The sequence below is a fragment of the Poromitra crassiceps genome (assembly GCF_964638095.1).
Source record: "Poromitra crassiceps genome assembly, chromosome: 28".
Lineage (NCBI taxonomy): Eukaryota > Metazoa > Chordata > Actinopteri > Beryciformes > Melamphaidae > Poromitra > Poromitra crassiceps.
The window spans coordinates 2,679,989-2,701,138 of record NC_139651.1 but is presented as its reverse complement, the minus strand read 5'-3'; the positions used below and the strand labels follow the sequence as shown (position 1 = coordinate 2,701,138).

Sequence of the window (21,150 nt, the reverse complement as noted above, 5' to 3'; positions counted from 1 at the left end):
TGAGAAGAAAAGCGTTAAAGTAGTTCAGAAACACCAGAAATACTTTCAATGGCTGTTTACTTAAAAATGAGCTCTACATTTTCCAGCTTGTAGAGAGTGACTGTTTTAACAGTCGCGACAGAACTGGCCTCTCCACACCTCATCGGCATAAAAACCATTTACAGTAGGCGTAATAAAAAAAAACAATTGCCCTTCCACTTCCTGATTTGCCAACCTCTTCAAATCTACATTCCTGCATACGCCCCAGTTTAAGACTGATGTAGGTATGTGTTTTATGTAAATGAGAGAACTCTGACGCAAGTCAACCTAGTGGACAGAAAGGGCAATTATTATTTCCCCTGTAGTTAGCCACTGACGGGGGGCAGAATTAGGTGCATACTTACTCTACTACAGGGGTAGCACTTCAGTCACCCCTCGTTTCTCTTCGAGACACAGCATAGGTCTGACCCAGTCGTATCCATGGCAACAAATAAACAACTGGCAGGGCGACATCACTGTCATCAGTGACATCAGTGTGGCTGATTGGTGTTTAGCACAGAGAACATGGCAAACACTGACGCAGCTACAGCACGCCTCCTGCTGCTCACTGAGGGAACTACCGGGTACCTGAGTTTCTATTCGATGTCACACGCTTTTAGCCGAGACGGGATTGAATGCATTTGAGCATTACGCAGAGTTGTCGTGAAATAAGCGAAAATGGTCGCTTCAAATGCCACCACTGCCCCCCCCCCCCCCCCCCCGCTTGCTAACACCACAGTGTGGACTTAAGTTGTGAATCCATGAAAAGCAACAGACCGAGCGGAAAACTCTGAGAAGAACAGTGTAAACAAAACGTTGAAATACTTGGAACTAACTGGGATGTAGACAATGTAAAACGTGTAGGATGTGAGTGAGACCTACTGTCATGTAAACGGAACAGCTCTGTAGCCGTGTGCAGTGCTGCCTGGTAAAAGACCGACAACAACAACATAATAAAAAGTGTCAATCAGTGCAGTTTGTAGAGTTGGCAAGTCCAAGACATCACCTGGATATTAGAAAACAGTCCATGTGCCAGTCAGTCCCCTCCTCGTGTACAACAGTTTAACACACTGCAAAACCAAACTGAACTCAAAAAAACAACAACAACGCAGTAGTGTTGTAAAAACGGAGGATCTCATAATGCTTCTCGGGCACTCCTCGTGATTATAAATGTCATCTCTTATTTTCTCAGATATTCTTCTAAAGCTCGGTCCGTTTGGGTAGTCCTGCGGTCCGGTCCGGTGCAGTATCTCAGAACCTGCAGTAATAGTCGTGTGTATCTGCTGGTGCCGAGCTCAGAAAGCCATGCTGCCCGCTCTGTCCCAATTCTCAAATCTGAATCCAAAACGCGGATGTGAATTTTTTGACACGGTTGCTCAGTAAGAGTGGGATCGTCGTTTTTTCCCGAAACTTCTGCGCATAACGATAAAACCAAAATGAGAACTTTTGAACATTTACGTCGTAAAAGTGGCGGAACCTCAAACGCACAAAACACACCCACACGCATACACACAATGGCAAGCTCTCTTTGTCTGATTGTATGAGAGCCACACGTTTCGCCATCTCAGTGAAAATAATGTCATTATTATGTTTTCCCCTCCACACCTTCCATGGCACCAGCTGACAGAAGCATGCACAGTTGAACTATTCCGTTCACATTTGGCAACGCGCGAGAGGCCGTGTTCCCGATCACCTGCTTCTGCTGAACGCTCACTTTCTGTCCTTGTCCCTCGTCACTGTGCTGGTGGGGGGGGAGGAGAGGGTTCCAGCCAAGTCACACAGCAGCCGTTTCTAAGCCACACTCATTTGTGGCTTTTGCTCATGATTGAGGAAGGATCACCGTCATTGCATTTAGCAATTCCAACGTCTTTCCTTTGTCAGTCCCACTTGCGGCAAACACAAACAAAAACAAAAGAAAAAACACTCTTCTCCTGTTGTTTACCCCTCTGAACCGGCCGTCCCAGGTGTCTCGCCCCCAACCAAGGTTCTCCTATTCAGTTGGAAGAACAATCTCGCCGACAGCCTGCAGACAGGCTTCTTGAGGAGTCGTCTCTTTTTGGCTCGTGTGTATAAAAAAAATGGGGGAGAAACACAATCCCCACCCGTGTTGGCAAGGAGCCCCCCGGGACAGAGGCACCTCCGGAGCCGGGGACAGAGGCTATATCCGTGGCACGGAGCCGGGGACAGACGCTATATGGTTTTGCGCTTGCTTCCCGCCGTCACGATTGGCCGAGCAAACTCCACAAAATCGTCTATGAGGACGGGCCACGCCCCTGAGGACAGAGAAGAGAACACACGATTATTTACCGTTTCAAGTGATCTAGTTCATGATTGGTCCAAGCAGAGTTTAGTGTCTTAACACGCAATGCTAAGTAACTCTGAGTCATTTCGATTAAAGAGGTGGTTTCAGGAAAGTGTTTACATGGGTCCAAGAAAAGCCATTTCCTCGCCCAATAACCAGGTTTACCTGATTTGATTTGATAATTTGCTCAGAGAAGGATGTGTGATGCAATAAGATCCAACCCAGTCATCTGGATATCAGATGAAAGCTGTTGGAACATTTGATTAGATGGCCTTGATGCGCTTATGAAGCAACTTATTACCACTATTCTCACTGCAGAAGACGCCAGTGTAGGAAATCAGCCAGGGGGCAAAGGGCAAAAATGCCGCCGAGAAATCTCAGAATGCCCCTAAAAAGCGTGATCGAGGGGCAAAAATTGCCCCCAAAGATTTGGATCATGTTATTTACATTCAATGAATTAAATGTCCTGCACCTGCAAGCTTTTCCAGAGTTTGCCAGAAGAAGAAGACGATGAAGAACACACTCACACACAAACAGCGCTGTTGTTCACACTACACTTGAGCAACTTCAGCGTTGCCACTTATTGCCACTGTTTTGTAATGATACATTTCAAGGACTTTTCAAGCAGTTTTCAAGCAATAAAGCCTGGGGAAAGAAGAGATTAAAACAAAAATGTATCTATCTATCACTTTCAAGTATTTTCAAGACCCGTGGCAACCATTGAGATATATAATTAATCGCAATATTTCGGGAAATAGCGGTATTGCGATATTTGATATGAAGGAAAATCTGGGCTTAATTAATGGGGCTGATAGCAAGAAAAGCCTTCATCATGGAGCTAATCACTGAACTGTATCTTGAGCTCACCTTCCTCATCATAGTTGGACATGTCATCTGCGATCATATTGCCAAAGTCCAGAAGGAGGTTCCATGTGTCCTTTGGAATTGAGCGCTTGTGATGCTCCTGAACACAGAACGGGGATGGGGGGGGGGGGGGGGGGGGGGGACCAGAGTGAGACGTCAACATTGTCACCAGCCGAATACCATCAAAAGAACATGGATGAGAAAGGACAGATAATGTTTTGCTCTTGCACATCTTCACTTTGACCACTAGGAGGCACAGGCAGGGCGCAAACCTCAGGCAATGCTGAGCAATTCTTAAAATGTTGTTACAATAAAATACATCATTAATGGGGAGGGACGCACCGATACCACTTTTTTTGCAGATCGAATATGACATTTGGGTACTTGCTGATACCGAGTACCGATACGAGTACTTAATTAGGGGGAGACAGCTGTTTTTTTTATTTTATTTAATGCCTTTAATTAAAAGGAACTTTTCAACATTATGGGTTTTAGTCCTTTTCTTTGGTTTATTTAGATTTTACAAGATTACATTTCAACAGCTCGTCATTTTTACTGAATGGACCTTGAACGCCAAACGCTACATCCTGCTGGTGAAACTCCTCACCGCCAGGTGAGAAGAAACGGCTGGCGACTTCACATGTGTCGGAGGAAGTATGTGCTGGTCTACAACTCGCCCCAGAGAGGCAGAGCTAGAGCAATGGCGGCTTGGCAGGGGGAAATGGCCTATGACCAGAATTTTACATTGATTAAAGGGATAGGTAACCCTTCCTTTTACAGTCCGGTAATTACCAGTTAATTACCCAGTAAATACTTCTAATTACTGGGTAAATACCTGGGCCCAGTTGCACAAAGCACCTTAGGTTAAGATTTCCCTTAGAGTCAGAGTTAAGGTGTCCATAAAATAGAATCGGCTGCACAAAACACCCTTAAATCTTGTGCTTATGTTTTCCTTAAAATGTTTAACCTTATGGAGAAGATTTAAGGTGTTTTGTGCAGCCGATTCTATTTTATGGACACCTTAACTCTGGCCCTAAGGGAAATTTTAACCTAAGGTGCTTTGTGCAACTGGGCCCTGGTAATTACCCGACTGTAAGGAAGGGTTACCAAGGGATGTTTTGCCCCTGCAAACATACCCTGCAGACAGACTAAGAAGGACCCAATCATAATAACCTCCTTGGCGGAGGTAATAAATCATTTGTTCAGGACTCCTCACTCACCAGTAGGAAGCGGTTCCAGAGGTCCAAGAACTTGAAGCGACCTGTCAGAACTAGATTCCAGTAAGCTACGGCCATCTCTAGGTCTAGGGGGAACAAAGTAGAATTTCAACGTTTTGGAAAAGGACACAGATATCTCACCGAGGAAACCGAGCCATCAGTGCTGCCCCGAAGGAAATTCAACATGCGAGTCAGGAAAACAGCACCAAGGTGAAGTCTCTCTCAAACAGCGCCACCTGGCTGCAAAAACTCAACTCAAACAAAACTTCATTGTAATGATGTCTGTCAAGATCATTATTTCTTCCAATTCATTCAGAAATATTCAAAATACTGCTGTGCAATGCCAACGTGGGGGCTTCGTTTTCCTCGTAGCATTAACCGTGCTGCCCTCTCCTACGCGTTTGGCCCGTCTATGCTTACCTAAGCCCTTCTGGCCGGGGTTCTTGGCAAAGTTGAAGGTGAACTGGTAGAAGTCTTTGAACTTCCCGATGTCTTTCAGCTCCTGCTCTAGTCTGGGAAGGATCGCCTTGAGTTTCTCAGGACTGTCACAGCTGGTGGAGACAGTGAGGACACACAGACGACAACATCACATTTCCCAAATCCTACTCATGTGATGGATTGTACATGCTATGAACTGTGGAGCTGCTAGACCTCACTTTAAATCTCAATCTGAAGTTTCTGATGATATCAATTTAGGGTGTATTCACACCTGTCTTGTTTGGAGCAGTTGTTCCGAAACGGAGAGCGCTTTCCCCCTTGGTGCGGTCCGTTTTTGGGACTGTGAACACAGCAACCGCGCTCGGATGCGGGACAAAACAAGCGGGCCGAGATCGCCAAGAAAGGGTGGTCTCGGTCCGCTTCCAAACGAACTCTGGAGCGGTTCGTTTGTGGTGAGAACGTGATCCGACCTCGATCCAACACACCTGCAGGAAACAGTGTGCATTTTTGGATAATCCAGCTGACGTAGTCAGCTGCGATGTGCGTAATGGCCTGAAGAACAAGCATTTTTATCGGTTAAAAACGACATCTTCATTCTTCAGATCCTGTTTTGGCAACTTGTGAAACTAGCATTTGCATGGATAAACTTTGGGGGATTTTTGCATGATAGCATCAGCAGTTTGAACTCGACCAACTTACCTCTGGTCTCAAATATGGTAAATGAAAACAAGTCGTGGTCATCAGAGCCAGTCTGATTCAATCAGACTGATTGTCTGATTCAATCAGATCTGATTGAGTCTTCCATCTCCAAATTCCGGGGGGGAGGGAGGGTTAGGTGGTATTAGATAAATAAATAAACTCTTTATCCTCTCCCTCTTTCTCTCTCTCCTTGCGCACCCGACGTACAATGTAGGTCTATAAAATCTCTGGGGATTATTTTTTTTCCTTACTGGGAGGCTATTAGCCTACCGGAGTCTCTGGCCGATCCAGGAGGCTTGACAATACTATTTGGACCGTTTGATTTGTGGCTGTGTGAACACAAACGAACCAGGGCACAAATGCAACAATTGTATCAATTAAGCCCCTGAATCGGAAACAAATCAAACGAGCTACAGGTGTGAATACACTCTTAGAATTTAAGTTTACTACATATTTAGATGTAGTGTATATAACATGATGGTACTGTATGTAAAGCTCTTTGATACATCTTGTAATAAAGGACAATATACATAAACTGACTAGACTAGATATCTAAATTTTTTTAAACAAATTTAAAACACTTCACTTTAAAACCCTCATCATTAAACTAATACCTAATGCAACACTAGTTATGGAGCAGTGTCATTTAGTTTGAAGAAAGCTGTAGTATCCAATGATCCAATTTAGTTTTTAAGTGTAGGGCTGTGTAGCGACCCTTTTCATTTACATTGAACAAATATGTAATAACGACTTGCCGCCAACTGTATCACTTGTTGCTCACCCAAGCTCAGCCATGCCGTCCAGGAACTCTTTCCTGCTGAACTCGCACTGTGTGGCGGCTCTGAACTTCCATGCCACCACCAGAACGCTTATGCTGGCCGGGTCCAGGGCCAGATCATCACAGAACTGCTGGATCCCATCAATGCCTATCTTGTTTTCATCCTGGGGGTCTGCAAAGATGGCCCGGTGTTGTAAGCAAAACAGTGCGGAGAAGGGCACAAAACAAACGAGACAGCACCGCTATAAATACACGTCTTGCTTTGCACATTCTGACACACACACACACACGCAAAACAGACACTTGAAGGCGATCCCGAGAGCTCACCTTTGTATCTGTTGTAGAGCTGTTCCAGCTTTTTGCGGTCCACGGAGGTTTTCATGGATTCTTTATAGTAGACGTCTGGCTTTTGGAAGTAGTTGTCCGTGGCAACTTCTAGTTTCCAGTCATTCTGGGCCAGGCAGTACACGGCTGTCCTCTCGCCTGCCTGTGTGAAGGACATGAACTGCCGAACCTTGTCCCTCTGCGATGACTTCAGCTTGTGCTGCGAGACAAATCACGCACAGTAAAGGGATGGGAGGGGATGCAAAGACAAGCATGTGATGTTTGTTTGCATTCACACACACACACACACACACACACACACACACACACACACACACACACACTTTCTGAAGCTTTGAATCTGAGTGCAAGCTTACTGCAAACTTGTTGCTGTCATCCATCTGTATAGCCTACTAAACAGCTACTCATTAAATGGCCAGATAAGTGTCAAACACTACTGTTGAAAATGCATGCAACTCACAAAGTAAAAGAACCATAACGCTTTATGTGTTGATTGACATAAGTTATTTTTAAGGAAATCGTTGCTAATGGCAAACGCTCCTTCACACGATTCCGTTTGCATTTGTTTACAATATTCCGTTTGCGTTTGTTTACCAGATTCAGTTTGCGTTTGTTTACAAGATTCAGTTTGCGTTTGTTTACAAGAAATGCGTCGGCGTGCTAATTTAACCCAGCCGTTAGATGGCCATCGTGAGAATTGCACCGTGTTTTGCAGAATTGCAGACCTGACCCACCCGATGATAAAAACACGAAACAGCAATCCGCCGTGACGGGCAGTCAGTCTTTTAGGCGACCCAGTTTCCAAAGCAGGGGCGTGTGAACCAGGCAGCAGGCTGTCTCTCCTAACCTAACCTAACCCAGGGCAGCATAGGCCAGATACCAAAAAGGGAAAGGTACGTGCCGCGCAAGTGCGGGTGTCCGATCTCAACATACCAACAACTGACCTTCCATTTCCCCTCATATTCCCTCATGTGAACGACACATCACTCTGACAATGCGACACTACAGAGGACACCCCGCTCCCCCACATCGAGTGTCCCCACTCCGTAACATCCAACTACTTATCAGTATTTGCACTTGTTTCAACAGTGCTAAAAATGGTTCTGGGGTTGTCATTTTTTTTTTTTTAATCTATACCTACCATTTTATCACCCGCTGTTTTGGCCAACTTGATATCCAATTACTCCTACTGCGCTTGCGCGAAAAGCACTGCGCTACTGTAGGACACTTGAATGGTGGGGATTGTAGTTCCGTAGCATCATTACAACCGTAAGCACGTTTCGGATGCGCTTTGGGTTAATGTTTACGCAGTAACGTTACAGACAACCGTCTCAGCAATTTGCCTGGGTTAGTAATAATAATACCGAGACCCATTAAAAAAAGGTCACATTACGATCAAAAACCGTGAAAACGTGTACCACAGGATGTAAACATTTCTTTAAACTACGAAAGTTATACTGGCGTATTTCTTTTATGATTCGTGTCGACGACATATCATTAACCTCGCGGACGCTGTCACTATAGTGCGCTTGACACAGACGAGCAAACTATAAAATAAAATAAAACTACAACTCCCATATCAAAGCATGATAAAGACATGTTTCGGAAGTAATGTTATCATCAAAGTTCTAATCGTTTGTTTCGCGACAACCTAAAGCAAATAACTGTAAATAACGTTATCGCAAAAAAAAAAAAAAAACTATTTTACTAACGTTCAATTATGACATGCCAAAAAAGTTGCCTGAGTTTTACGTAGTGACAGCTAGCTCATTCGCTAACGTTAGCAGCGTTAGCTTGGTGTTGTTGTGTCATGGAAGTCCTGATCAACTCAGCTGGCTGGATCGAGCTGGTCTGACAGCTCTCGGGAACTTGAATCTAGTTTTAGTGAGCGAAGACACCGCGATCAGAACAGAAAACAAGTCGAATTTAACGCACAAAGTGCTTCAACTCGCTTGGTGTTTCACGCTAGATCGTATTCCAACGTTACTTACCGCCTAGCTAGCGCTAACTAACAACCGCTGTTAGCCCGTCGAAGTAAACATGAAGTTGTTGCTCGTCCAGAAGTAGTGAACGCCTGCCTGCCTGCCCCGACGCGACGCTGCTGGCTCCAGCAGCTATGTGGCAGCAGCAGGGGAGGAGGGGTGGAGGTGGTACAACACAACAGCATGATTGTTCCGTGCCTCAGTCGTGGAGTGGAGTTCAGAGCCAAGACAGTGCAGATATTTCGCATTCGCAGGTATAGACTTCATTATTTACCATATAACGTTCAAACTGTTGGCATTCTCATTGTATTCTGCATTGACAATCTGTTTATAATGTATGATTTCATGTTACTTCCATGTAGTCTCTCTGATTATCCCTCACTGTGTGGCTGTGCCTGTGTTTTATGCTTGGTACTGAGGTAAACGCGCTATAACATCTGCCCTAAGGAGGAACACACCAGAGCAGTGAGTTTACAGTCATGTGTGTGCTTCAGGTCCTAGAGATGACCAACAATTCAGAAGCAACCAACATAAGTGTAAAGGCCATAGTGCCCTTACAGTACTCCTGTGGCCATAGAGCAATCCTGTAAGACATACAGTATAATAAAATAATGCTACAGAGCACGTAGAGTTTCTCTATTTGGTGTATGCAAATGTTGTCTGCTGTTTGGCATAATACATGTAATCAAATATACTTATATGAAGAACCTGAACATTTTGGACTGAGGTCATTATTATGAGTGTGTGGTGTGTGTGTGTCCGTCCGTCTGCCCATTTTCTTTTCAGTAGGCAAGCCCTAAACAGTGATGCTATTGATTATAGCAACAGTAGTGGAGTAGCTGCAGCCCAGTCAGTCAGTCAGTCAGTCATACGCAGAGGGACAGAGGAGTGGTTTGGAAAGTAAACATCACTCAGCCTTGACTCATGCTCACAAAGGTGCAGACTCAGCTGGGTCTGAATTCAGTTTGTTGTAGGATTCAGTCATGCACGTGTTAAAATCACAATGGGCAAGTGACATGACATGCAGTTGACGGTAAAAAGGTTTTGTCAACTTGGCTTCATACTTTGATACTTTTGTGTTCAAGGCATACATGAAGATCATAGTGAGTGCTGGCAGGATAGCAAGCGTTGCACAAATTGGAATTCATACCAGTGTGACATGCCCATTCACGTGAAGTGTACTCGACCGAGTGCAGCTAAGGTACTATTAGCCACTTAAACACTTAAACCAGAAAGGCAGGTCACTAGGTCACTTGTATATTATAGGTGTGTCTCATCCAGAACTATCCCTCAGGCTCTTTCTATATTCGTGTCAACACTACACTTTAGTAAGAGCCCTCCCATCACTAAGGTAAATGTCGTTAGGGAATCTGTCGGGCATTAAACTCACCTTATTTCTGCACTTTTGAAGTCACAGGTAGGGTCGCACGGGGGCAACCTCATTATATCGGACGCCTAGTTGCGCCAGAAAAGTGAGCGGTTATTCTTTTAAAAGACAGGGATCTGAGCCTCTCCATCCTTATAACAGAGATCCGGTCCGTCAACCACAATTGGAAAGAAGGTGAAGAGGGGGACTTCCATTCTTTCAGCATCCATTTTTTTTTACTATGGTGTAGTGTTGACACACACAAACATAGAAAGAGCCTGAGGGCTAACCCGGAACACATACCGGTAAGACAGTCAGTAGCCTGGTTGGCAAAGCTGTTCAGGTGTAGTCCACACCCAGCCTAAACAATAGCCCGTCTCTTGAGAGTGCACTCGAGAGCCAAAGCACTCACATTGTGATGGAATAATGATTATCTAGCACTGTCACATGATGAAGCCTTTGGTAGAAGGAAAAGCAAGAAACACCGTCCCTGCCTGTGCTCTCGACTCTCTGTAGTTCCTCCTGCTGCCTCTCTTAAGTCACTGGATTTTGGTATTTTTCTGTCTCTACTCATTCTTGTTCCCTCTCTCCCCCATGACTCAACCTGCCATAATCTGACACGCTTTTTTTTCTTCCATTTGTCTTCTACCTCCTTCTCTTCTACACCCTAGTGAAGACAGACTGTTTGGATGCAGCTTGTTGTGTGTTCTCTGCTGTGCCTCGGCCTGGTGGGGGCGCTCGCTGTGCTGCAGAAGAAGAAGGACCAGGTGGCCCAGCATGCCATCATCAAGCTCCAGCGGGGCCGCGGGGCCACGCCGCACGGCCACACCTGGGTGGCCAGCAGCTGCAAGCGTCTGGTGGGCCTCCTGCGGCAGAAGAACGTGGTGGTCAGGAAGCTGGCGGTCGCAGCAGACGGCGTCAGACGAGACCGGGCCCTCTCAGAACCCGAGAGGCTCTTCCAGGTAGGGCACCGGGTTGTATCCCATCGCAGTGATTTGTTTACCTACATTTAGCTTAGGGGTGTCAAAAATAATCGATTATAAGATGCATCGCGATGCGGACCTGCACGATTCTGCATCGATTCACAAATGTCAAAAATCGATTATAAAAATATATATATATATATATATATATATATATATATATATATATATATATATATATATATGTATATATATATATAATCAAATAAAATATAATGGAAGTACATGCAGTTGTTTATTTTAATTATGGATCATAATACAATGCAATTCTAAATGCACTTTTATTTTAAAAGTAGCCACACAGTGAGAAAAAAGAAAGTGAGAAAAAAAATCATGTAGCTATTCAGGAAAAAAAGTGATGCATCGATTTAAGATGCATCGATAATCGTTATCGAATCGAATCGTAGCCCTCTGAATCGTAATCGAATCGTGAGGCCAGTGAAGATTCACAGCCCTAATTTAGCTACATGTATTCATTCCACCATCATAGTACATGTGTGTGTTCCCTGCGTGTGTGTGTCAACACATTTTGTGAACGCAATAACTGAAGAACAACACATGATCGAGACTTCATACTTACACCACAGGTTTTCCCTAATCAGATCAGTGTACGTTCAACCCGGTGTTCAGTCTGTGCTGCAGTGCCTGCTCAGGAGGAGCTAGCAGTAGTTCAGTTCAGTTCTGATAAACTGAGCATAGCTCAAGACTAGGCTAGCCCATCCCGTCGCTGTGTCGGGTAGGAAAATGTATCCGAATAGGCATGGTGTAAACTAAAGCTTCCATGGAGATGCTGAGATGGGTACATTCTCACAGCACATTCTCTCTTTTTTTATTTTTATAAATAGATCTATTAATTTATGTTTTTTCACCATTTTAATACGCATGCACACATCATTGTGAGTCGGTAACTCAATCTGAGCGATAGCTTGTTTTGTCAGAACACCGGTTGAATGCACAGTATATGATCCGATTACATTTTGGAGCACCTTGCTGCACGCATTTGCATAATAATGAAGCAAAACTGATTTGACTGAAACTACTATTTCATATTAACACTGCACATGAATTATGCGATAAGTATTTTGACATATATTTGCTAATTGATGCATTAATTAGTGTAATTAATAGCCTCATTAGCACAAGCGGGTATATTTACTATATCATGGTGATTAGGGAGCTCAAGTGCCTCTTGTTAAATCCATGATAGATCATTTAATCACCATTCTGTGATGTTTCTTATGTTGTCCACATTGATTTTGCCCCATTTGCAAATCCAAATCCCCTGAAGATATGAACGTAGTATAGTGAGAGACGATGTCAGATATCTTGCTGTTCTGTGACTGTGATAACCTGCGTCTTCCTGCCTGCCTGGGTTCAGGTGCACACTCTGCAGGTCTTCCAGAAGGAGTTGAACGAGAGCGAGAGCTCTGTGTTTCAAGCGTTGCACAGCCTGCAGAGGGCGCTGCAGGGAGACTACAGGGATGTGGTCAACATCAGGGAGAGCAGCAGACAGAGACTGGAGGCCCTCAGGGAAGCAGCCATCAAGGTGAGATGGGGGCCAGAAGTATTTAAAGGGTATTTCCTCGGTTAGACTAGAAGAGGACAGGAAGAGATGAGACAAAAAATATCACATGGTAGCCACAGGCGAGGTTGTTCCAAGGTAAGGGAGCACAGTCAGTATTAATGACCATAGAACGATGGTAATCTAAAGTAAGTAAAGTAGAGTCTATATAGAGAGGCAAAGTGAACGTCACTTCCTGCTTCAGCACTGTACCAGAGATTTTCATCCGCCATTTATTTCCCCATAGACATTTAGTAAAATGCTTATAAAAAATAGTTGTACTTGTTCAAACCAAACGGTTCAGCTATATTTAGAATCGGGAGAGACCATAGAACATTTCACTCGGACCAAAAAAAAACAAAAAAACATATTGTCCTTTGAGTGCATCTGAATATGAACTTTGTGGGTGTGTGAACTGCAAGCTGAAGCTATTGTGCGTGTTGTCTGAGTGTATGTTGTGTCACATGTGTCTCCGTTAATATGTCTGCATGTCCTTGGGTCCTGTGGGTTTGTTGTTCTCCCCCTTCAGGAAGAGCAGGAGTATGTGGAGCTGGTGGCAGCTGAGAAGCACCAGCAGGAGGCGGTGAAGAGCGCCCTCGCCCGCAACAAGACTCTGTCCATGCTGGACGAGATCCTGGAGGACGTCAGGAGGGCAGCAGACCGGCTAGAGGAGGAGATCGAGGAGCACGCCTTCGACAACAACAAACAGGTCAGCAGAGAACAGCACTGGCTCTGCATGAGGTTATCGTTATTGTTGTTTTCCTCTTTGGGCGGAGGGGGGTAGCTGATTTTACACACTAAGATTGAATCGTATGAGGGTAGTCAGCAAGTCTTTTGCACCAGTTCAGTCTTTATGTAACACATGCCAAAATAAGTGGGGCAACCGTGCTGAAGTAAGACACTGAATCAGATCTTAGATCGGGCCCCAAAAAACAAGCCCGATCATCCTACCCGAGCACGTGCACGTTCTGCCCGAGTCCGGCACGGACCCGTCCCATTGGCCGCATTTATGGGCCTGAGCCCGGTTTAAAACGAAAATGTCCTCTTAGTAAGTTGGCTGTTTATAAGTAAACTAATTCTGAGTTGTTTGAATGACAAAGGAGAATTACAAGCAGGATCTCACTGAATAGTCTTCCTCTTGCAAAAGACGCGAGTGTGCGAGTGTGGTGCCGTGGGCAGAGAAAACACAGACACTTACACGGAACCTACACGTACAGTAACCTTTGATTGACTGGTGATAAAAACATCATTGACGCGAGGAATTAACAATCGGACTTTTGCGGATTACAGTGAAATTTGAATGACAGCAATCTGTTCAGAATCACACACAGGATCTGTGGTTATCAAGAGGAGGAGAGATGCTGTGTCACTGCTGACTGAGATGTAAATATGCATTGATCACAGTAATCGATACATAAGTGTTATAATACATTCTGATCATAACACCAAATAGCTTTTACTCCAAACCCCAATTCAGTGGCACCGGCAGCATCATATTTCATCGTACGCACAAGCAGCGCGTCTCCCAGTGTAGCCTACTGTACCCGGCCCTGACCCACGGGCTGGCCATGGGTTCGGGCAGAGAATCTAACCTCTGCACTGAATACCTACCAGCTGCATGTGTGCTGTTCTACAGCTGAAAAGAGCATAACCCCTAACCACAGGGATCAACATTCCGTGATGACTCCCTCCCTCACGCTGCTCCTTGCTGTGTAGATGAAAGGGGTGAACGTAGAGGCCGTCCTGAGAGTGGAGGAGGACGAGGAGGACGGAGGGAAGAGGAAGAACACGTCCAGGAGGAAGGAGGTGGAAGACAACCTGGGGCTGAGCATGCTCATCGACTCCCAGAACAACCAGTACGTCCTGACCAAACCACGAGACTCCACCATGCCGAGAGCGGACCATCACTTCATCAAGGTCAGTTATTTACATGGCCTTGTTGAACACTCGCTTCTGATTGGTTAATCTCAGCATTCAGCGGTGTGTTATTTCTGTATAACAGACCGCTGCTAGGTATATTAGAGAGCGGTCCCATAGAGACAGTCCACATGTCTGGGAACGCCCACAAAATGTTAAACGGCTGACGCGCGAGTGGGGTAAAACCGCCCATATATCTCATGGGCTGACTCACCAAAAGACGGTGCTGCGGCTCTAAACTACAGGTTTGGGGGTTCTAGAGCAGAACACAAGACGTCTGCTCAGATGTGCGTTTACTGCGGTGGTTAAATCCCCGATCGTGTCTGCCTGGGCTGGGCTATCAGCTAAATTCTAACTTTGCTGAATGGATAGAACGGGGGAATTTACCCCACCCTAACCAGCCAGCTAACCCAGCGTCTATGACGAGACGTGGCCTCAACCTATGCACAGAGGCCATGTCAGTCATATCAATCTAACCTCAAATCCCTTACTCGGTTAAGCCTCAATATTATATGTTAAATATGTTAAATGTAGTCTGATTGTACTCTCTGTGTGTGTGTGTGTGTGTGTGTGTGTGTGTGTGTGTGTGTGTGTGTGTGTGTGTGTGTGTATGAGTCGGTGTGTTATGACGCCACCTACAGTTTGTTCTCTTGAAATGCCCAAGACAAATTTCTCCTAAGGGAGACAATAAAGGCTAATCTAATCTAATCTAATCTATGAAAGAATACACTTGTTCAAATGTTTGCTCTGTGTGCACAGGACTTGGTGTCAGTGGTGATGCTGTCTCTCCCGTGTGGCTGGCTGTGCACTCTGATGGGGCTACCCCCCATGTTTGGATATATTATATGTGGGGTGCTGCTTGGTCCCTCTGGGCTGAACAGCATTAAGGTGTGTGGCTGCAGTGTGTGTGTGATGACTGATCAGACTAAAGACATCAAAACGAGCAGGTGCACTGTCCAGGTAGCCAGTAGGGGTGTCAAAAATAATCGATTATAAGATGCATCACGATGCGGACGTGCACGATTCTGCATCGATTCACAAATGTCAAAAATCTTTTTTTTTTTTTTTTTATAATAAAATAAAATATAATGGAAGTACATGCAGTTGTTTATTTTAATTATGGATCATAATACAATGCAATTCCAAATGCACTTTTATTTTAAAAGTAGCCACACAGTGAGAAAAAAGAAAGTGAGAAAAAAGAAATTATGTATTGCAGAAATAAGTGATGCATCGATTTAAGATGCATCGAGATGCATCGATAATCGTAATCGAATCGAATCGTGAGGTCAGTGAAGATTCACAGCCCTAGTAGCCAGCAAGCCTCTTTAGGCAATGGCCGCTACGCTGGCATGAAACAATTGAGTCAGTCAAAGTGTGGTGTATTATATGTATGTTGGACTCAAACTGCTTTCAACTGAACAGCTGTATGTTCTGCACAGCAACATTACCAACACTTGTGAAGTACCAGACGGTATGCTATATGCATTCTATAGAAAGTGCCAGATAATTATACACTTCTGCTTTAGCCTGCCTTCCTGAATGCTATATAGATCTATGAGGCCATTTATACCTGGCGTTAACATGTGGTTTCTGCCATCAGATTGCAATCAGAATTGTATTTGATCACTTCAGCCTGATTCCATTTACACCTGGCGTTAACATGCGTTTTCTGCAATCTGATTGCAATCAGATTGCAGAAATGGGTGTCCTCTCAATCCGCATAAAGTTGCTGTATCCAGATTGAGAGGACACATTGAGGCCATTTACACCTGGCGTTAACATGCGCTTTCTGTGATCAGATTGCAATCCGATTGTGTTTTATCACTCGAAATGCCAGGTGTAAACACCCCCAAAACGCATTGAAGAAGGATTGCAATCTGATCGGCCAAACCACCTCCGGAGGTGGTCAGGGATGCATTGTGTACACATTGAGCACAAGTGTAAATGCAATGTGTCCTCTCAATCTGGATACACCAACTGTATGCGGATTGAGAGGACAACCATTTCTGCAATCTGATTGCAATCTGATGGCAGAAAATGCATGTTAACGCCAGTTGTAAATGGAATCAGGCTGAAGTGATCAAATACAATCTGATTGCAATCTGATGGCAGAAACCACATGTTAACGCCAGGTGTAAATGGCCTCATTGCATTTACACTTGTGTTCAATGTGTACACAATGCATCCCTGACCACCTCCGGAGGTGGTTTGGCCGATCAGATTGCAATCCTTCTTCAATGCGTTTTGGGGGTGTTTACACCTGGCATTTCAAGTGATAAAATACAATCTGATTGCAATCTGATGGCAGAAACCACATGTTAGCGCCAGGTGTAAATGGCCTCTAAATGTATCTATATATCTTGCTCTGTGTGTTGTCATCCTGAATGCTATATAGTATCTATATATGTATAGTTGCTACATATGTATGTATTACTCTGTGTGTTGCAGTCGATGGTGCAGGTGGAGACTCTCGGGGAGTTGGGTGTCTTCTTCACTCTCTTTGTGGTGGGACTGGAGTTCTCGCCTGAACGCGTACGCAAGGTACACAGCAGAGATCGAGATGGGGACACCAAATCTGACAACACGTGACACACGTTCAATATAAACTTTGAATAAACTAGCGAACCGCGCTCTACAGTGACGGGGGGCGAACGGGCACTGCACTAGTCAGTAATACAATAACTACTACTTCAGCAGCATGACAATAACTTGTGTGTAACGTGTCTTTTATAATACTATAGTGTGTTATACAACTCATACTGATACTCAGTGTGTGTGTTGTTTGTGAACATAGGTATGGAAGATATCAGTGCAGGGGTCGTGCTACCTGACTCTGCTGATGGTGTCGGCCGGGCTGCTGTGGGGACAGGTCCTGCGTATTCGTCCCACCCAGACTGTCTTCATCTCCAGCTGTCTGTCCCTGTCCAGCACTCCTCTGGTGTCCCGCTTCCTAGCAGGCAGCGCCAGAGGGGAGAAGGAAGGTAGCTAGCTATGTGAATCCATTTCTGTTAGGGATGTCACAATATATCGTCCCACAATATATCGCCATATCAAAACGTGACAATATTTATCGTTGAGATGAAATCTCATATCGCGAGAAAAAGTAGCTGAACATGGTGGTACTGATCTGCGTCTGATTGCATGCTCGCTCTCCTTTTCATTGCTTTGTTTGAACAGACGAGGGACGTTACAGACACACGGAGGATGAAAATCGTGAAATTACTCAAATTAGCGTGGAGGATGCCCCCTCAACTTACAAATCGATTGCAAAAAAATATTGTTAAAATATCGTATCGTATCGTTATCGTGAACCTAATATCGTGTATCGTATCATATCGTGAACTGAGTGTATCGTGACAGCCCTAGTTTCTGTAATTGTTCACCATCGTGTTTAAATTATGATTTGGGGGGTTATTCTCAACTATTTGGAGGTAGTCATGATGACTATGAAGAGTTATTTGGAGGTAGTCATGATGACTATGAAGAGTGCTGAAAACTGTGAGTCATTAGGGGCTGGATCGTGAGTTACCCAATTACAGCAGGAATAAAAAATGACGTGCACACCTCAAGCATCCTGAATTAGCATTCACTTTTCAACACAATTCAATTCAATTTTCAATTCAATTTATTTATTTGTTCGATAGGGGACAGGTGTACATTAATGAACATTTAAAAAAAATGTAAATGCACAACAATTGCAGTCACAAGACTGATTTCCATTGTTAGTCCCCCTGCCAGATGATACAGGCTTAGAGTCCTGATAGGGGTAAAAAGTAACATAGTGCAACAAATACATATTTAAAATGTAAACACAATGCAAAGTGCAAGTATGCAGAGATATACAATCAGATACTAAGAACCTGAGTTTGAGATCTACGTAGCTAAGTGTAAAGTGCAAAGTACAAATATACAGGAATATACAGTCGGATACTAAAACCTGAGTTTGGGATCAACATACAGCTAAAATGTAAGATCTACATAGAAGACTTACTCAACAGATATAAGAGAAAGAAAATAATACAATACAAAAAAAATACAATACAAAACTGTGAAACGGTAAAACTGTGGAGCAAATTTACACTATTAAAACCAATGCTGTGCCAAACTTTGTTACCAGGATACATTCTGTTTAATTACTAGTCATCTGTAATTCTACAGTTGTCAGTAATGTGTTTCTCGGCGTGTGTCTGCATGTCTGACAGGTGAGCTGGACTACAGCAGTGTTCTCCTGGGGATGTTGGTGATGCAAGATGTTCAGCTTGGCCTCTTCATCGCTGTCATGCCCACTCTTATCCAGGCACAGAGTGGAGACTTGGACAGGTCAGTTACAAACACAGTACTGGACAGGTCAGTTACAAACACAGTACTGGACAGGTCAGTTACAAACACAGTACATTGAGCACTCAAGTAACAGAGATGTGTACCTCAAAAGAAAGCCTTGTAAAGCCCAATTTATGCTTCGTCTGCCGACACTTTTGAAACGGTCGCCGACAGAAATGAGGACTTGAGTCGACACTTGTCGGCGAGCAGTGTCTGCTACCTGGTGAAATGTCTAGTGTCGCTGACTACATCACGATGTGTCTCCGCAAGTCTGATTGGCTATATAGACGGCACGCGCTTGACTTCCTTGTTTTGGTTTTCACTCGATTGAAATGAATGAACCCGCTATTTTTATCAGCCTGTCCTTGATGTATGACTTCGTGAAAATCACAAAGAACATCGTGACCAATTTCCCAGAGAGAGAGAGGAGGTGAGTTGTGTGGTTGTGTGTCGTTTATATGCGGCTGCAGCCAAGTACGTTACATCTTGCCTCCGAGGTGTTTTCACTGTGCGTTCCCTCTCTTCTCTCGGCTGTCTGCTTATAGCGTTCGAGTGTCACGTGACCGTTAAACCGAGGCGAACGTTCACTGAAGTATAAATGCAACACCATGAGCGACACTTTCTTTTTCGTCTGCGACCATGTGCTGAGTGACACTTTCTAATAAGTATAAATTAAGCTTAAGTCTGCTGTCCCCTCTGTGTCCAGCAGCTTTGTGTTTGGGAGTCTCCGTGTGCTCATCCTCCTGGCTCAGGTCCTGCTCTCTCTGGCTGCCGTGCTGCTGCTGTGTGCGCTGCTCAAGTCCTTCCTGATCGGCCCCTACTACAAGAAGCTCCACGCCGAGAGCAAAGGCAACAAGGAGATCCTGGTGCTGGGGATGACGGCTTTTGTCTTCTTCATGCTGACGGTATGCTCCTCGCCTTTTCTCTTCTTCTTCTGGGTGTACTTCCAGATACAGACAACAGCATCATCTGAGTGCTCCCAGACGATCTGGTGTTTCCTCAAGTTAAAATATCATGGAGGGGGATAAGCAGGAGGACGAGGGGTAAATGACCACAAAGACATGAGAAAGATGGGAAATTGATGATGACAGAAACAGAGGAAGATAAGACGAAGATAAGAAGCCCCATTTTCAACTTTTCACTCTCTGCATGCTCCATCTTTCTTTCCTTCTATTCAGATTTCTTGGATTTGTCTACAAATACCAGATATGTGTCCTTCAAAGTCGCATTATTTAACCTCCCTTGAAGAGCGTTGTTTGCGTTTCTTTTCCTAACACCGACTGTTCCCTAGTAGGTGACCGAGTTTCTGGATGTTTCTATGGAGCTGGGCTGTTTCCTGGCCGGAGCGTTGCTCTCCGCCCAGGGTCACATGGTCACGACGGAGGTCATGGGATGCATCGAGCCAATCAGAGATTTCCTGGCCATCATCTTCTTTGCCTCTATTGGTCAGATGCAACAGCAATATAACTTTTATTGTCACATCATACAGTTACCTTCGGTGCACATTTACAGTGAGACTTACTAAGAGGTGTTGTGTGTTGCTGCAGGTCTCCATGTTTTCCCCACGTTCGTGTTGTATGAACTCACCATCCTGGTGGTGCTAACGCTCACACTGGTCATCATGAAGGTACAGCGTTTTTCTTTATTTCGTTGTCTCATTGTGCTAAGCTAACTATTGCTATATGTGCTAGATGTTTTTTTACTACACGCACAGAGAAGAGAAGGGCATCTATCTTCTCATCTTCCTATCAGGAATATCAAATCTCCCAAAATGTTGGCATGTACCTTTAATATCTCTCATTCACTCCATCACTCCGCGGTCCCCTCTCTCTCTCTCCTCATTTTCTCCTAGTTCCTGATGGCTGTGGTGGTGCTGTCGGCCATCTTGCCACCGGGCTCGCGACACATCCGCTGGGTGGTGTCGGCCGGCCTGGCGCAGGTGAGCGAGTTCTCCTTTGTGCTGGGCAGCCGTGCGCGTCGTGCTGGCATCATCTCCAGAGAGGTCAGTAGCACCTGGTCTCCAAACTGCTTAAGACAGAACAGAGAAGAATACGGTTGCATATTGTTTATGCAAATAGGGAAACATTCATTGGAGTAATAAGCTCTCTCGATCCCTCGATCTCCTCCCACCTCCCAGGTGTACCTGCTGGTTCTCAGTGTCACCACTCTGAGTCTGCTCCTGGCACCGGTGCTGTGGCGAGTGAGCACACACAGATGGGTTCCCCGGACTGAACGCAAGACGGTCACCTGACCAGAACCGGCTGCAGGGCTTCAAAAGAACCTCCCCACATACTCTTGCAAAGGCCCGGAGCGGCGTCACGAGAAGCAGACGTTCAAAAAAAGCGCTTTCACGCCAA

The 21,150-nt window shown here is 44.8% G+C and overlaps 2 protein-coding genes across 2 annotated transcripts; one reads left to right on the top strand and one right to left on the bottom strand.

The window, feature by feature from the left end:
* Window positions 1–751: 751 nt before the first annotated feature.
* On the bottom strand, window positions 752–8,765 carry dcun1d2b (DCN1, defective in cullin neddylation 1, domain containing 2b). Its single transcript, XM_083662194.1, has 7 exons — window positions 8,653–8,765; window positions 6,644–6,860; window positions 6,320–6,488; window positions 4,822–4,952; window positions 4,405–4,487; window positions 3,188–3,284; window positions 752–2,291 (listed from the first exon to the last, which is right to left on the bottom strand). The coding sequence occupies exons 2-7, from the start codon at window positions 6,816–6,818 to the stop codon at window positions 2,209–2,211; spliced, it is 738 nt and encodes a 245-aa protein (XP_083518320.1). The 5' UTR covers window positions 6,819–6,860; window positions 8,653–8,765; the 3' UTR covers window positions 752–2,208.
* A 99-nt stretch (window positions 8,766–8,864) lies between these two features.
* tmco3 (transmembrane and coiled-coil domains 3) lies at window positions 8,865–21,150 on the top strand. Its single transcript, XM_083662115.1, has 14 exons — window positions 8,865–8,897; window positions 10,681–10,971; window positions 12,371–12,538; window positions 13,083–13,262; window positions 14,270–14,470; window positions 15,230–15,358; window positions 16,922–17,014; window positions 17,268–17,454; window positions 18,676–18,793; window positions 19,500–19,698; window positions 20,088–20,238; window positions 20,341–20,420; window positions 20,646–20,795; window positions 20,931–21,150. Exons 2-14 carry the CDS (start codon window positions 10,699–10,701, stop codon window positions 21,042–21,044), a joined length of 2,043 nt encoding a protein of 680 aa, XP_083518241.1. The 5' UTR covers window positions 8,865–8,897; window positions 10,681–10,698; the 3' UTR covers window positions 21,045–21,150.

Excerpts from the sequence above, each read along its gene's own strand:
- dcun1d2b (XM_083662194.1), bottom strand. The coding sequence starts at position 6,818 with ATGTCCTTCACACAGGCAGGCGAGAGGACAGCCGTGTACTGCCTGGCC. Across the intron at positions 4,488-4,821 it reads CCCCGGCCAGAAGGGCTTAG|ACCTAGAGATGGCCGTAGCT; the intron begins GTAAGCATAGAC and ends TGTTCCCCCTAG. Across the intron at positions 3,285-4,404 it reads TCTGGAACCGCTTCCTACTG|GAGCATCACAAGCGCTCAAT; the intron begins GTGAGTGAGGAG and ends TTCTGTGTTCAG.
- tmco3 (XM_083662115.1), top strand. The coding sequence starts at position 10,699 with ATGCAGCTTGTTGTGTGTTCTCTGCTGTGCCTCGGCCTGGTGGGGGCG. Across the intron at positions 13,263-14,269 it reads CCTTCGACAACAACAAACAG|ATGAAAGGGGTGAACGTAGA; the intron begins GTCAGCAGAGAA and ends CTTGCTGTGTAG. Across the intron at positions 17,455-18,675 it reads CGCCAGAGGGGAGAAGGAAG|GTGAGCTGGACTACAGCAGT; the intron begins GTAGCTAGCTAT and ends CATGTCTGACAG.